General features: G+C 41.1%; 1 protein-coding gene across 1 annotated transcript in view; it reads right to left on the reverse strand.

Moving 5' to 3' along the window:
• Nucleotides 1–15,821, reverse strand: part of DST (dystonin) — a 440,007-nt gene that overhangs the window by 271,868 nt on the left and 152,318 nt on the right. The window contains exon 5 of the mRNA XM_045009616.1: nucleotides 5,841–5,902. Within this exon, the coding sequence (XP_044865551.1) occupies nucleotides 5,841–5,902 (62 nt within the window). The remainder of the gene's footprint in view (nucleotides 1–5,840; nucleotides 5,903–15,821) is intronic.

Below are 15,821 nucleotides of genomic sequence, written 5' to 3' on the forward strand. Positions count from 1 at the left end.
CAGCCCAGGGCCTGCACCCCAGACCTCCCCCCCCAAAACCCCTCCCAGAACCTTAGGCAGGTGGGGGTAGAGTTTGGGGGGGACGGGTTCTGGGCACCACCAAAATTTCTACAAACTTGCCACCCATGCCAGCTACACCAGCTGAGAAGAATCCTTATCTGCTCAGTTAGGGTAGCTTTCTCTTCCTGTTGCACAGCCAGAAGTCTTTCATATCAGTTTTTTCCTCATGTACACAAAATTAAAACTTAATTTTATAAAACATGTTTGGAAAATGAAGAGCTATCAGATGGAGGTTTTGAAACATGGTCCTCAGAGTTAGACCAACACTGAGTGTGTTGGAAACCCTCACCCATTAAAATAAGTACAATATAAATATTTGTAAAGCCAAAAGGTGAATGTATGTATTTATAAGTAAGAAAATACTGCTGACCAATGTTATCCATTTCAATAAGTGGCAACTTGCTGCAGTATACTTTCAGCAAGGAAACAGTGGTCCCTGCCCTAAATAGGCAATTACCTTGTATTGGAATGGTCCCTATGAAGCTAAATGTCCACCTACACATTCCATGAAGTCATTGATCCAAATGTGTGTTTCAGAAAGTAGATACAGAGAGAGAGGAGGGGAAGACAAGGTGGTCTTATTCTCTCATGCTTTTATCTCTTCCTTTAATCTTACTCTCTTCCCCTACCTACTCATTTTTTTCTTTCCCCATCCTTCTCATTTCAAGCCTGTAATATCACCCTCTTTTTTTTATTTTTCCCTGTGGCCTTAGACATCAGGGGCCCCGGAACCAACTCTCACTGCAGTCAGGAAAAAGTCTTTGGGTCCAAAGTACATTGATTCTCATCCTAGATGCTTAGGACCCTTTTTACAGATATCTGAGAAGAAAACCTCTTCATCCAACAAATTTAGCCACTTTGGTGTGTCAGTTGTTGACTGTTCACTATAGAAAAGTAATGTGTTTTAATGTACTACTCATTGCTGTACAGAAGTCAAAACACCTGCTACACCACAAAAATGTTTCAAGTAATAAAAGCTCAAGACCTTCATCCAAACGTCAAGATTTCACTTCTTTAGAATGTATGTCCACAGTTTAAAAGATAACATTTAAACAAAGCTCCACCGTTAGTTTTTAAACAGTATTCTAATCAGCTCTATCAGATTGATAATGAACTGAAAGGAAAGAAATGTCAGCATTGCAAAATACTGAATGGTAATCCCTTTGGCTCTAATAACTGTGAAATATGTCAATGTTTTGAAAAGTTTACTTTACATTTGCAATTAATATAATTATTTTATTTAGGAGCCTAGATCTAAACTATCTCAGGCCTTTCTAAGGTGTCTATCATGGTAATATCTATGTCCCTAGCTCAGCAAAGCATTTAATCGCATGCTTAATTTTAAGCACATGCTTAGGTTTTCTGCTCAATAGGGATGGGATTACTCACAGAACCTGTCCATATGGAGATAGTACACAGCAAGTCTGGGGGTATATTTACAGCTGACAAACGTGCCAAGTAGTAAGTCAACATGTGTACCCTGATGCTGTGTGGCAAGCTATGGCACTGTACATTCACATCCTGGCTTGCCACACACTAACGGCAGGTCTACACTAGAAGTGCTACATTGGCGCAGCTGCACCGATGTGTAGGGGTGAAGACCGATGCAGCTGTGCCAATGTAGTGTCTCCTGCCAACACAGCGCTGATGTGGACAGTGCTTAGGCCACTGTAACTTGTGTCGCTCATAGGGGTGTCTTTTTCACACACCTGAGCGATGTAAGTTAGATTGACTTAAGCAGTAGTGTATAACTGCCTTAAGCCTCCATGTGGACAAGCCCTCAGGCTTAAAGTTCAGCATGGGCTTAGGTGCTTTGAATCCAGGCCTAAGTGCCAAGATTTTACATACCTGGACATAATTAAAGGGACAGTGATTCCTACCCCTACTTAGGATCCCACCAAATTTTAAGAGATTTCCATTGGATCACTGATAACAGGGTTTTGATGCCAGTGGGAGGATCACACTTTTGACTTACTCTTAGTGAATCTGTTTGGGATGTACAATGAACAGGTGTAAAAGTATGACATTCCACTAAGGACATTCTGTGAGAAGACAGAACAGGTTAATTTCTCCTGGGGAGAAAAGAGGAGGAGGAAATCATGGCAATAAGTGGGCAAAGGAGAAGGGAAAAGAAGGAAGAAAGGAAGCAGCAAAAAGAAGGGGAGACGGGGAAAGGAGAAGATGAAGAAAGGTGCGGCAAGTCCCCTCACTTATCATCAGGATTCCATACCACTATCACACTCAAATGCTTTTCTTGGCCTCTCTTCACCTTCTCTTTTCTCTCTTTTCAGTTTGAATTACAGGCCAACACGACAACAGATAAAGAATATATAGAGCTAGCCTCTGCAACAGATTATGGAAGGTATATATGCAAGTGTGTTGTACTGAATCCAGTATAACAAAGCTAGAAATTATGGGTCAAACTCACCCGTAATGCATGAGCAAGTACAGCTCTCTTGACTTCACTCAAGATGCATCCACATACGCTACCAGTACATTTGGCAGTATTTCCTTCACTACAAAAGATGTCCTTAATATGTTCTTGGGTCTGTGCTGTCCTAAAAGAATGTTTCATGGCACTCTTTATTTTTGTATCTTCATGCAAGCACTTGCCTTTAGAAATACTGGAGTAAAATCAGAACTTTGATAAATTAGATCAATTTATCACCTGAGTTAAGAAGGAGATGATGTCAGAAAGTTCATGTGAACAGAAAATATAGAGGCAAATATTGTATTTATGTATATTAAGCATCCTTTGCTGTAATCCTAAAATGAGATGAAAACGAAGGCCAGTGATACACATGCATACAGTTAGTCACCTGCAGAAGTGTTTGCAAGATCAAGGCCTAAGGCCACTGACCTCACAAAGGCTCTCAATAGGACTAATTGGGTCTGCTTATCCATATCCCTTTGCAGAAGCAGGGTCTAAATCACTTCAAATTTATCTTCCCAAGAGGTAGTTTATGAATCTCCAAGTCATTAATCTTCCCACAAAAGTACAACAACAGTAACAGGAAAGAAAATAAAAACATAATATGTTTTTGGCTATAATGGTTGTGTGTGTTCATGAATGCAATGAAAGAAGAAAATGCTTCAGTTGAATGCAGTAACTTCAAGGGCCCTGCTAACAAAACTCACAGGGACATAGCATGTGCTGCATCTCATAAGAGGCACAGCACAGGGATTATGGGGATGCAAAAATTGATTTATAACCTGATTCTGGGACTGCCACCTCTGGATTATGAAGATTCCTTTGTCTGTCTCCGATTTATCCTTTCCTGTGCTATGAAAGGGGCTGCATATGGCAGCCTTACACTGCTTCTGTACTAGGAGAATGTTTCCCAGTGGGCTGCAGAACCCTTATGGCCAGAGATGTGTACAAGGGCCGAATGGGGCCCAGTACCAGCCACCTTTTTTTTTTTTAAATAAAGCCCTTAACTCTGTTACCACTGACATCTCAGATTACTAAAACTGAAATAATTTTTGTAACCTACAGTTACCTTTTCATCATACGCTATTTGATTAGTTTGTGCATTTCTCTCAGCTTGGTCAATGAAAATGGACTGATTAATTTCACTCTTGTTTATAGTAGTTGGGCTCAACCTACCACCACTGAAATCAGTGGCAAACCCGAATAAACTAGATCAGGAGCAAGATTGGGTCCAGGCTCCCTAACATGGCTCTCATGACGGTGTGGTTTAAGGCTTTAAAACACTGCAAGTGAATGTTCAGCTAAAGAAAGAAAAACACTTTACACTATTTCTAGCCTTATTAGCTTAGACTAAAACCTTATTTATTTAAATGTTATGTTTACAAAATCCAAATCTGAGGTCTTAAACTTTATGGCCCATTTAAAGCGAATGATACAGTAGGATGTATTTAGTTACAATTTCTGATAAACATTGGTTTACTAGATATTGTAAATACAAACAGAAATGACTTTAAATTTTGTATTAAAGGACATTCTCGAAGAGATCCCAGATATGTACACTCTCCTTCCCCGCCCCCGCCCACAAAATTAAAACCAGATCTTTAAACTGCATCTCTAGTACAGAAAAAGATTAACAGTCTCTGAAACAAGGCAGCAATTATCTAAAATTATATGGACAAATGCATGGCAGTTAATCTGGGGATTGCCTTTTTGCTGCCAATTGTTGGCAGTCTGTTACTAATGTATGTTGGGGTTGCCTAGACCCTGGGACAATGGGCACATTTCTTATACATTCACATACACAATAAAATCACAGAAGGGGGAGTAGCCACTCTGCAGCATGCTTCCCCTTCTCATTAGCTGGCAGAAATCCCTCTGCAGGGACACATGCTCATTTGGGGATTTGTGGGGCTGAGGTGTCAGAGTGAATGGGGAGCTGTGGAGCAGCTGCTATCCAGAGCACGTTTCCTCGGAGTCTGGCACATCTACAAGCAGCAATCCAGCTGCAAGATACTGTTGGCATGACCAGCATTCACTATCCCTTCATGACTTCTATCCCACCCTACTCAGGAAGAGGTAGTGCACAGCTGCAGTGGGGAAGCTAATGACAACAGAACAGCTCTTGAGGGAGTCATGGTGCCAGGAAGGACTTACGGAACAGCTTAGAAGAAAAATCTGCTCCGAAAGAAAGATTGGGTCCCACAGGATTTTGATCAGATTTTATTGTGGATCTTTGGGCTCTGCTGAGTTGCCAGGTTGCTCACTTGGTGGGAGCTTGTGTGGCTCAATTTTTTTAGAATATACAAAAAACAGAACGCTATTAGGATTCAGAGTTTCACGTGTTTAGATTCACCAGCAGGTTTGGTTTCAGTTGCCTCTTCTAAAAACTCGAGGAGCCCAAGTGAAAAAATGTAAAGGGAATCAACTGCAAAGATTGGTAACACACTTCCAATTCTGCAGCAGAAAGTGTCTAAAACTCCTCCAGTACCCTCAGTGCAGCCACAGCAAAGAGATGACAAAATGATTAAATAAGCCAGAAAAATTTAGGTGATATGTTTCACAAAATGTGAACATAAGCAAACCTTTGCAATGGTGTTTCAATATAACACCTACTAATTAAACCTTAATTCTGACAGTTGGCAGATACGTTTTAATTTAATGTGACTCACACATGAATTCAACCTTTGCCTTACACTACAAGCAAAGCAAGTTACATGAAACAATCACACAATCTCTTCCTCCAAAGAAATGTCTGGGCTAGACGGTTGGCAATGAAACAGCAGATTGAATTTAGAGCTGAAGGGCAATGCTGTGAAGGTGAACTCAGAGCCTTCAATTCTCCGTTGACTAAATCCGTTGACTAAAAGCTGCACATGTTGCTAAAATAATATGCGCTGTCCCTGGGGCTAAGTTCAGTGCCATCCACAAGAAAGCTGATGAAAAAATATTTTAATCTTTAGAAAGCTTTTATTTCTAAACCATGAACAGCACATTGATGCTGGTCCGGATTCACAATGCTCAAGGACACTTCCCTCCTCACAAATTAACCAACTTAGTTCCCTCTCCAAAGAAAACTGAATCATTTTAATTTCATACATAAACACTCAAATAAATCCCCCTGCCATCTGAGATTCTAGCACTTAGGGCAAATGCATTTGCTAAGACCAAAAAAGTAAACAGCAGTGATGCTTCATTTTCTCCATTACCCCCTAAAACTTCAGAATCTTCCTCTCTTGAGTTCTTTATTCCATAGCAACACTATTGCAGTCTCATATCAAATGTTTAGTAAAACCCACATTCACCCAAGGTAATATTCCATGTCACTGGTATGACAGAAACATAAACTGACCTTCATGAGGTGTTGATTTATCCATTTTGTGAAGGTTTTCTTTTGTACTTTGTCCCGTTCATCTGGGGAAGGAAAAAGGGAAAAAAGAGTTTTCAGTAGCTCTAAAAATAATATAGCACTGCAAAAGGTTCTGCTTTGCTGCTTTTATTAATATTTACAAATAAACACTCTGGTAATGTTAGAAGAGAGAAACAATCTGTGAGACAGATACATGAACTAATTTAAGTGGCACTATGTATAACAGCAGTGTTTTTGTGTATAAACGTTCTTGCAATATCTCATTTTAATAAAAAATATTTGCTTAGGTCAAGTCAAATTAAAGATTTTTGTATGCAAAATATCAGGTCTCCTCCTCAGTAAGATCAGCACGTCTCCTTCTGTTCTATTAGTAACACTGTCAGGAAGATAACTTCCCAGAACAAAGACTTTGGCTTTCTGTTCTCAAGGTTCCACTAAAGGGATTGAGGTGCATATAATAAGAGCCATGACCACTTGGGCTAGGCCCAGTAAAATTTAATTAATCATTAAACCATTTGCCAACAGAAAGACTATTGACTAGTTATTTGACAACAAAATACTTTTTGATCGTGGGAGCTTCCTGTTCCAATATGCAGGAGTATGAGGTGCTTTCATTTAAAGGTTGTATAGTCTTGAATTCTTCCATCCCTAAATGTGGGCATGGATGTTCACTATACTGGCATGAGGCTCCAGCTGCCAGTACTTTCTTAGATGGGAGCTGTTAGTATGAGCAGATTTCCCCAAAAGACTGTGGCAACAGGACAGAAGCAACAGAATAAACCAGTAAGATTTTATCCCATTCGTGGAAAGCATGAATAGGCACTTCCAATGGTCACATTAAAGAATTAGGATCCTTTATATTGGGCTACAAAGGAAAAGAGGTATGTGGGTAGTGAGAAGGGTTCCTAAAAAGATAGATAGCAAAAACAAACTGTTCAAATCTCACTTTAATGTTTGCTCCCTTTCATATCACTGATCAGAACAGATTTCCTTCATCTATGCACCAAGGGCAAGATAAGGTTTCCCACCTCAATCATTGACTTTACCAACCAATACAAAATAGAACTTAAAATCCAAGCAGAAATCTAATATGAGCTGCAGACTCAAACGTACTGTGTAATCACTGCAGACTCAAACATACTGTGTAATCACTAGACAACATTATTCTAAATTTAAGATCAGATGGCCTCAGCAGGCCTGCAAAATGGAGGAGGGTGCCAGGAGCCTTTACCTCTTTTTGCAGCCCATGCACAAGGTAAGGACACAGTTGTTACCCTTGCTATAACTTTCGGGCAGTGGCTGCCCTCTTGCAAAAGGTGGGTGAAGCAGTAAAGCTGCCCTCTCATGCACCAATCACTGGAGCTGGCTTACTATGGGAGAGCAGGCTGCACAGCGGATATGCTCCAACTGGACTTCCCCTTAGTGTAAACTGGCTCTGCACCATATCCTACTCAGAGCCTGACATGATCTAATTTTACTTTTGCTAATGTAAATCTACACTGACTTCAACTGGCCATGAAATAATATGCAAATCTGAGTTAATTTTAATTACACAATCTGAGATTTTAGATCATTGGCTTGATTTTCAAAGAAGCTGGGCACCTTTAGTTCCCTTGACATCAGTGGGACCTGTGAGTGCTCAGCAACTCTGAAAAGAAAGCCACATATTAATAAATAACAAGCATAACCAATGTATACAGTGATGACAATCTGCATATTGTGGTTAGAAGGAAATAAAATGTATATGTACGGCAGGATCTCTCTCTTTTTACCCTGAAAATAATAAACTATACAACTGAAAAACAAGGAATCAGATATGTTTAGTTTCACTACAGCTCAGACCTTGACTTGTAAATTATCACCTCAATTATCTTCTAGTCTAGGGAACGTGAATCCTGTCTAGAAATTAGGAGACCTGAATTCTACTTTTTACCGATAATGTGATTTTCAGCAAGTCATTTACCTATTTGTGCATCAGGGTCAGGTTATACTGGGAATCATAATACTTAGCCACCTTTGTAAAGCATTTTGGGATCTTCACATGAAAGGTGCTATGTACATAGTAAATGTTCTTATTCGTTACAGGCAAATGCTGCTCATAATGTCTGGCCTAATGAGAGGGCCCACAAAAGAGGTGAATGTCTTGGCAGTAAGTGGGGTGAAGAAATCGTTCTCCACATACCGAAAACTATATAGCTGTCGTGCAACCACTAGTCTAGCCTGACAGCTAATGTATCCTACACTGCCGTAACATGAGGTCAATGGCCAACAGATCTGTACAGGGGTGGATCCATCAGCCCAATTCACAAACACAGTAGCGGGGTCCCACGAAGCAGGAGCTTCATGGTACACAGGAATGCACACCACCTGTGCAAGCTTGAGAGATTCTCTCCCTTGAGCCCCCTGTACAATGGAACTGCCACTTATTCACTGATTTGGGAATATTCATAGTGTGTTTGAGGGTGTGAAACAAAGAGGCCAAATACCAGAGCAAGGTTTCTTCCTCAGCTACTGTCATGACCAAGTGGGCTAATGATTCTTTATGATTCTGACAGTCTAAGGCAGCAGAATTGACATATAAGCACTTCTTTAACACATGAAAAACAAAGCATTCCACTTGGACAACAGCAACTCAGAGAATGAAGCATTCTGAGTGTTGAAACAGACATTGATTATGGTGGGGATTGAAATGTAATGTGGATATATCATATATAGGCAGTGTTCATTCAAAACTCTCAAGCTTTCCAGACCCTGATGTGCAACACAGGCCCCCAAGATGTGTGACAAAAGTAAGGGGCACAAAAAGCAGTATTTGAGAAAAAAACTAGCAAATTAATTGGTCTCTTTCCCACATCTAAAGTTTTTTAACACCTTCATTTAGCAATTCAGCATTCTTGGTGTCAGTAATTTACCATAATAAGCAAGAAGCCCTGGTTTGGTAAATGTAGAGTATAAAAAACTGCATGACTCAGAAATGATAGAAAATCAGAAATATTAACAGTTTTAACTATTGTGTTATGGATAGCTATTTAAAATTAACATGAGTTCTCCAGATTACACGATTTAATATTCCAGCTCCCAGGTTACAAATGTGTCCCTGTTTTGGTTGAATGAACCAGTTATGTATTTATGGCAATGCTACCATCACAACAATATGACAAAAAAATGCACTTTGTTCCCTGTTATAATCTGTAGTGCCTGTTAATTTTAAGTTTATTTTAAATATTAAAACATGTAAAAGATTGCTGCCTATAAATATATACTCCTTAGGAAACTATTTAATTAAGCAACAATTTTGTATATCAATGCATTGTCAATTAACCTATGATGAACACAAAAATGTAGTGTGGCAGAAAACTGTCAGCTGGTAAAGACACGAAAAAGATAGAGGCAAACAACTTTAGTTTTGGTAAAGACCAACCTCTTCAGAAATGCATTTAACCTGCCTGATCTCAAACCAAAACATAGCAAACTAGGCATGATTAAAGACTATGACAACTTTAAACATTGTGGTATAAATATAAAATTCAGAAATGAAACTCAACCTACTGTATGAAAGTCTCTAAAGAGTGATAGCACTTGCTCTTTCATGATTTCTGAGAAATTTCTCAGAGTGTAACAGCTCTGCTATGCTACCTATTGCAGGTCTTACAACTTTCTTTTCCAAAGCAAACATGCTACTATAAGTCTGGAAAATGCAAACCATCGTAAATACTGTACTACTAACCCATACAGCACATTAGTTCCACCAGTTTTGTATTCCATTCCTCCCCATGTTTAAAGAACTGGCCCATCATTCTTTAGGAAAACTTGCAGATAAGTTCCCGAAACTTCACGTTCAAACGTCAAAGAGTTTCTGTATTTTCTTGGCAGGAAAGAGAAGTCAGAGTGACGACTAAGACTCCTCCTGGCAGACAGAAAAGTAGTAACTCCCCCTTTTTAAACAAACATTAGCAAACATCCGTCCTGACTGCTGTTAGAGCAGGCAGAATACTAGCCCTATTTATTTCATTCATAAGAAAATGAAATATATCACATTAAATATATTTTTCTTATTTTAACTTTAAATTTGTAATTACAAATGAGAGTTCAGTTTGAGAGCTCTTCAAAACAGGGGCTGTGTCTTCCTGTACATATGAACAGTACCTAGCAACTTGTGGAAGCTACCATATATATAGATAAATAATAATTCATTAATTAAACTGAGTTTCTGCAAATTCACCAGTTCTAGTGGACAGACTCTTCCATGTCCCCTCAATAATCAGGCATATACATCCACAGCACCCGCATGAGTTTCTATGCCTGAAAGACTCCTCAGTTTCTCCCTCCACAAATTCCAGGAAAAATTTCTACAGAATGAACCAACCAACATCCACCTTAACTATCCCAAGCTACAATGTACTAGTACTCTGTGCAGATTTCACATCAAGATATGTGTAAAAATTCCAGATTTTGCAGTTAAAATGCATCCACTAATCCATGCAGATAAACTCAAAGGGCCAGATCTCTTAGTTTGTTCATAAACAAACTAGGGAAATGTAACCTAGATGGAGCTACCATAAGGTGGGTGCATAACTGGTTGGAAAAGCGTTCCAGGAGAATAGTTATCAGAGGTTCACAGTCATGCCGGAAGGGCATAACGAGTGGGGTCAGTTCTGGGTCCGATTCTGTTCAATATCTTCATCAATGATTTAGATGATAACATAAAGAGTACACTTACAAAGTGTGTGGATGACACCAAGCTGAGAGGGGTTGCAAGTGCTTTCGAGGTTAGAATTAAAATTCAAAACGATCTTAAACTAGAGAAATGGTCTGAAGTAAACAAGATGTAATTCAATGAGGACAAATGCAAAGTACTCCACTTAGGAAGGAACAATCAGTTGCATACATACAAAATGGGAAATGACTGCCTAGGAAGGAGTACTACAGAAAGGGATGTGGGGGTCATAGTGTATCACAAGCTAAATATGAATCAACTGTATAACACTGTTGCAAAAAAGCAAACATCATTCTGGGGTGTATTAGCAGGAGTGTTGTAAGCAAGACACAATAAGTAATTCTTCTGCTCTATTCCGCTCTTATAAGGGTTCAACTCAAGTATTGTGTCCACTTCTGGGCACCACATTTCAGGAAAGATGTGGACAAATTGGAGGAAGTCCAGAGAAGAGCAACAAAAATGATTAAAGGTCTAGAAAACATGAACTATGAGAGAAGATTGAAAAAATTGGGTTTGTTTAGTCTGGAGAAGAGAAGACAGAGGGGATATGATAACAGTTTTCGAGTACATAAAAGGTTGTTACAAGGAGAAGGGGGAAAAATTGTTCTCATTAATCTCTGAGGATAGGACAAGAAGCAGTGAGCTTAAATTGCAGCAAGGGCTCTTTAGGCTGGACATTAGGAAAAAATTCCTGTCAGGGTGGTTAAGCACTGGAATAAATAGTTTAGGGAGGTTGTGGAATCTCCATCATTGGAGATTTTTAAGAGCAGGTTAGACAAACACCTATCAGGGTTGGTCCAGATAATACTTAGTCCTGCCATGAGTGCAGGGGACTGGACTAGATGACCTCAAAAGATCCTTTCCAGTCCTACGATTCTATGACTCTATCCCCAGGTACACCAGTGCAGCTTTCTGCCATCTCTCTGCTCCATCCCACCTGTCACAGGAGCTGCCTAGGACATAAACAGCCACTGCTGCAAGTTAGAGTAACTTCCCAAGAAGCTATCCCACTAGCAAGCATCAACCCCACCTGACACTTCCCAGAATACCCCTGATGCCAGCATAGGGAGAAGCAGCTGAGGATTCTGCTATGTGTTAAGACAATGTGTTAAGACAAGGCAGTAATGTCAAGGGCTTACCAGAAATCAAGTATCTCATCCTAAATAAATATTCTATATGAGAAACACAGTGGGAGCACTGCAGAACTGAACGAATTGGCAAGGCATACAATATCACAGCACTTTGTACCCTTTTCCAGTCACATCCAAGAATGCATCCACAATGAGAGCCGTAGTACCTGCTACAGAAAAAGGCCAAATTTCCCTCTCAGAGGAAGATTCTGAGTTAATCCAGGAGGTAGCTTTTCATAAACTACAACATATTCTGCATGGCAGGCCAAACTTTCTGACAGGCTGTGATAATTTATCTGCCGAGCTTTGAACGATGGGCCAAATAACAAATTGACCCAGAATCTGAGGCAACCTGGACAACAGCTTGGAAGAGTTGGACAGAAGGTTTGTGAACCAGGTCTGATCGGGGAAAATAAGTACGATCAGTCTTATATTTTCATAGAGTCTTTATAATTAGAAAAGGTGAGGAGGACATAGCTAAAAAGTGCACCATCTCTCTATTTTTCAACACTGGCTAAAGAATTTCTCTACCTTTTTCTTCATTCTACTGATGAAGAGAGACTGAATGTCGGTGTACCCCTGCCCCCCACCAGTCATAGATCTGCAAACAAGACCCCAATCACTTCCTGGACAGCTCCTTGCTTCGCTCAACCATTCTGCTGCTGTACGGATTTCTTCTCACCTGAAGGAATGCTCAGATTGAGGGCTTCTGCATTCATCCAAGTGATGTATAGAGCTCTGATTCCCCTTTCTCCCTTATTTGTGTATGACATCATCCATTTTTTCTGCATATACAACCTTGATTTCTAATTACATATATATACATAGACACACAAAAATATTAAAAGAACATTATTAAAGTTGCAAATTCAAGCACTCAGAAGCTAGGAAATTCCAGAATTAAGGTTGCCTGTGCAAGGGGCATAGGACCCCTGCCTCATTCAGTGCTCTGCTCTGAAGACAGAATTATTAATTTCCGCATCGGTTTTTCTAGGGTGCTCATCACTGTAGTATCTGAATTCTTCACAAACATTAATTTATCTTCGCAACACTTCTGAGTGGTGAGGAGGTATTATTACCCAGTTTTACAGGATGGGAGGTAAAGTACAAAGAGATTACAGTCAAAAGTATCCACTCTTTTGGGATGCCCAATTTGAGACACCCAGCATCTGGTATTTCTGAATACTTCCCATTATTTAGCACTTTATACTTTCAAAGCACAGCTCTCACTGACTTCAACTGCAGCTGTGAATGCTCAGCAGTTCTTCGAATCAGACCCCAGAGTATCAACTTGGGCACCAGAAAATGAGGAACACAAAATTAGCGACCACCTGTGAAAAGTTTGGTTTAAGTGATTTGTTTAGCATTACTCAGGAACTCCATGGCAGAACCAGGGGTAAAATCCAATTCTCCACAGTAGTATTTAATGGCCTTAGCCATGAGAGGTTTCAGAGTAGCAGCCGTGTTAGTCTGTATCCGCAAAAAGAACAGGAGTACTTGTGGCACCATAAGCCTGGTCTACACTGGGGTGGGGTGGGAGGGTCGATGTAAGATACGCAACTTCAGCTACGGGGATAGTGTGGCTGAAGTCAACGTATCTTATTTCGACTTACATATAGTAAGGAGATATATATACACACACAGAGAACATGAAAAGATCAGAGTTGCCCTACCAACTCTAAGAGGCTAATTAATTAAGAGAAAAAAACTTTTGTAGTGATAATCAACATAGCCCATTTCACACAGTTTGACTAGAAGGCGTGAGGATACTTAACATGGGGAAATAGATTCAATGTGTGTAATGGCTCAGCCATTATGAAGGCTTATGCTCAAAAAATGTGTTAGACTCTAAGGTGCCACAAGTACTCAGGGTGGATCACAGGTATCTCATAGGTACTTGGCAGGCATTTAGCTTTGGGCCCTGCTTCATGGGGCTTCTCCAGGTATTGTACTCCTCTGTGGAGTGTCTTGTCAAGCTCAATAGGACCTTGAGCAAACCCACCGATCACACACACACACACACACACACACACACAGGAGAACTGGGTCCATCGCGAAGACAGGGTAGTCAACCGGTTGTGGAGCTGGATGATGCTGCTCTGGCGCCTTTCCCTTTGGGTGAGAGTGCAGGTGCCCAACCATCTAGTCCTGTCCATGGTCTGGCATCAGTTTAACACCCTGGATGACTGTGACATTATTGATATAAATGGGGACCATATAGAACATGGGTTGCAACCAAGGTCCTGTAGTGGCACCAAATCCTAAGTAAAGGGGGTCATATAAGGTGTCTAAGATCAGGTTCTGGGTTGCTGGTTATGATTATGCTGTCTGTATGTCTGTGTATTATTTTGTAGTTGAAGTTATAAGTATTGGCTCTGTAATGTCTGTAATTTTGTATTATGCTCTGCCTCTGGGAAGTGTCCCAGACAAAGCTGATGTTAGCCCGGCATAGCTGGCTTGATGGCCCATTAAAGGGCCATCAGCTACACAATTGACCCATGGAGAGAAGGCAGACACGCCTTGTGACTCAGCAAAGTATGCAGGGACTGGCCCATGTGACTCCAGACTCCATTTTATTTTTGCTGTAAATTTCCACAGTGAAGACAAAGGGATTCTTACACCTGGAAAAGTCTATATAAGGCTAATGCCTCATCTCCATCTGGTCTTCAATCCTGCTTCTGACCTCTGGAGGGACTTTGCTACAAACTGAAGCTCTACACAAGGGACTGAATGACCCATCCCAGCGGGGGTGTATTCCAGAGACTCAATTTGAACCTGCAGTTTACTCCATCACTGCTGCAAGCCTGAACTAAGAACTTTGCCATTACTGTATGTAATTGATTCCATTTAACCAATTCTAGCTCTCATCTCTACCTTTTTCCCTTTATGAATAAACCTTTAGATTTTAGATTCTAAAGGATTGGCAACAGCGTGATTTGTGGGTAAGATCTGATGTGTATATTGGCCTGGGTCTGAGGCTTGGTCCTTTGGGATCGAGGGAACCTTTTTCTTTTATTGGGGTGTTGGTTTTCATAACCATTCATCCCCAGGACGAGTGCACTGGTGGTGATGCTGGGAGACTGGAGTGTCTAAGGAAATTGCTTGTGTGACTTGTGGTTAGCCAGTGGGGTGAGACCAAAGTCCTTTTTGTCTGGCTGGTTTGGTTTGCCTTAGAGGTGGAAAAACCCCAGCCTAGGGCTGTAACTGCCCTGTGTAAGCAATTGGTCCTGATTTGGCACTTTCAGTTGGGTCCCGCCAGAATCGCTCCGTCACAATGACCTAGCCAGATTCCAGAATAAAATTGTGGAGTTTTTCTGTCCAGGGCTGCACTGGGTCTCTGTAGGTGTCCTGACCCTTACTCAGGAGTCGGCAGACAGGGCTTGGTTTCCATCCACAGCCAGGACCATGCTTTCCAGCCCTAAAGAGACTCCTTTTTCATACAGATAGTCTGGAACAAAGCATGCTGGCTGGCACATGCCTTCTTTCGCCGTTTCCAAGGGCTCCGATATGACTGGCAGCTCAAACCTCCATCTTCATGTGCAGATGGTGGAATCCCCCTTGGTGTACCAGAGGATGGCCCTGGCTGATGCCACCAGACTTGGATACCTCCTTGACTACAATCGGAGGGACTAGGTGGACCCTGCAGCGTTCGACCAATGCATGGGGCTGCCTATACTGCATGTCACCTGTCATGTGTTCCAGGAGGTGCGGGCAGCCTTTCTTCTTACTTCTCTTGCCTTCCATGAGTGAGTCCTGTAAAAGGGTGCTCCTCGCCCACTCCTTATCCTTGGAACTCATCATCTGGCACTTGCCTGGGTTGGCTGAACGACATCCATCCAGTCATCTCCAAACTGCACCCAGAGAGCATCTGTACATATTTGTGCTTCATACCACCCACTTCCTCACCATTGTTCCTGCCCCAACACCAAGTGGCAGGAACCTGTCTTCTAAGGAGGGTGAGGAACCCCATGGATTAGTCTGTACTCCATCCTGGTTCCACAGCCTGCCAGGGATATTAGTTGGTGGCTCCTCAATGGAGCAGTGAGCATGAGCATGTACCTGACATGGTTCATAAACTCCCATGGCACCTGTCCCTTTTGCAGTGAGAAATAGACC

This window comes from Mauremys mutica, chromosome 3 (assembly GCF_020497125.1).
Source record: "Mauremys mutica isolate MM-2020 ecotype Southern chromosome 3, ASM2049712v1, whole genome shotgun sequence".
In the NCBI taxonomy this organism is placed as follows: Eukaryota; Metazoa; Chordata; order Testudines; family Geoemydidae; genus Mauremys; species Mauremys mutica.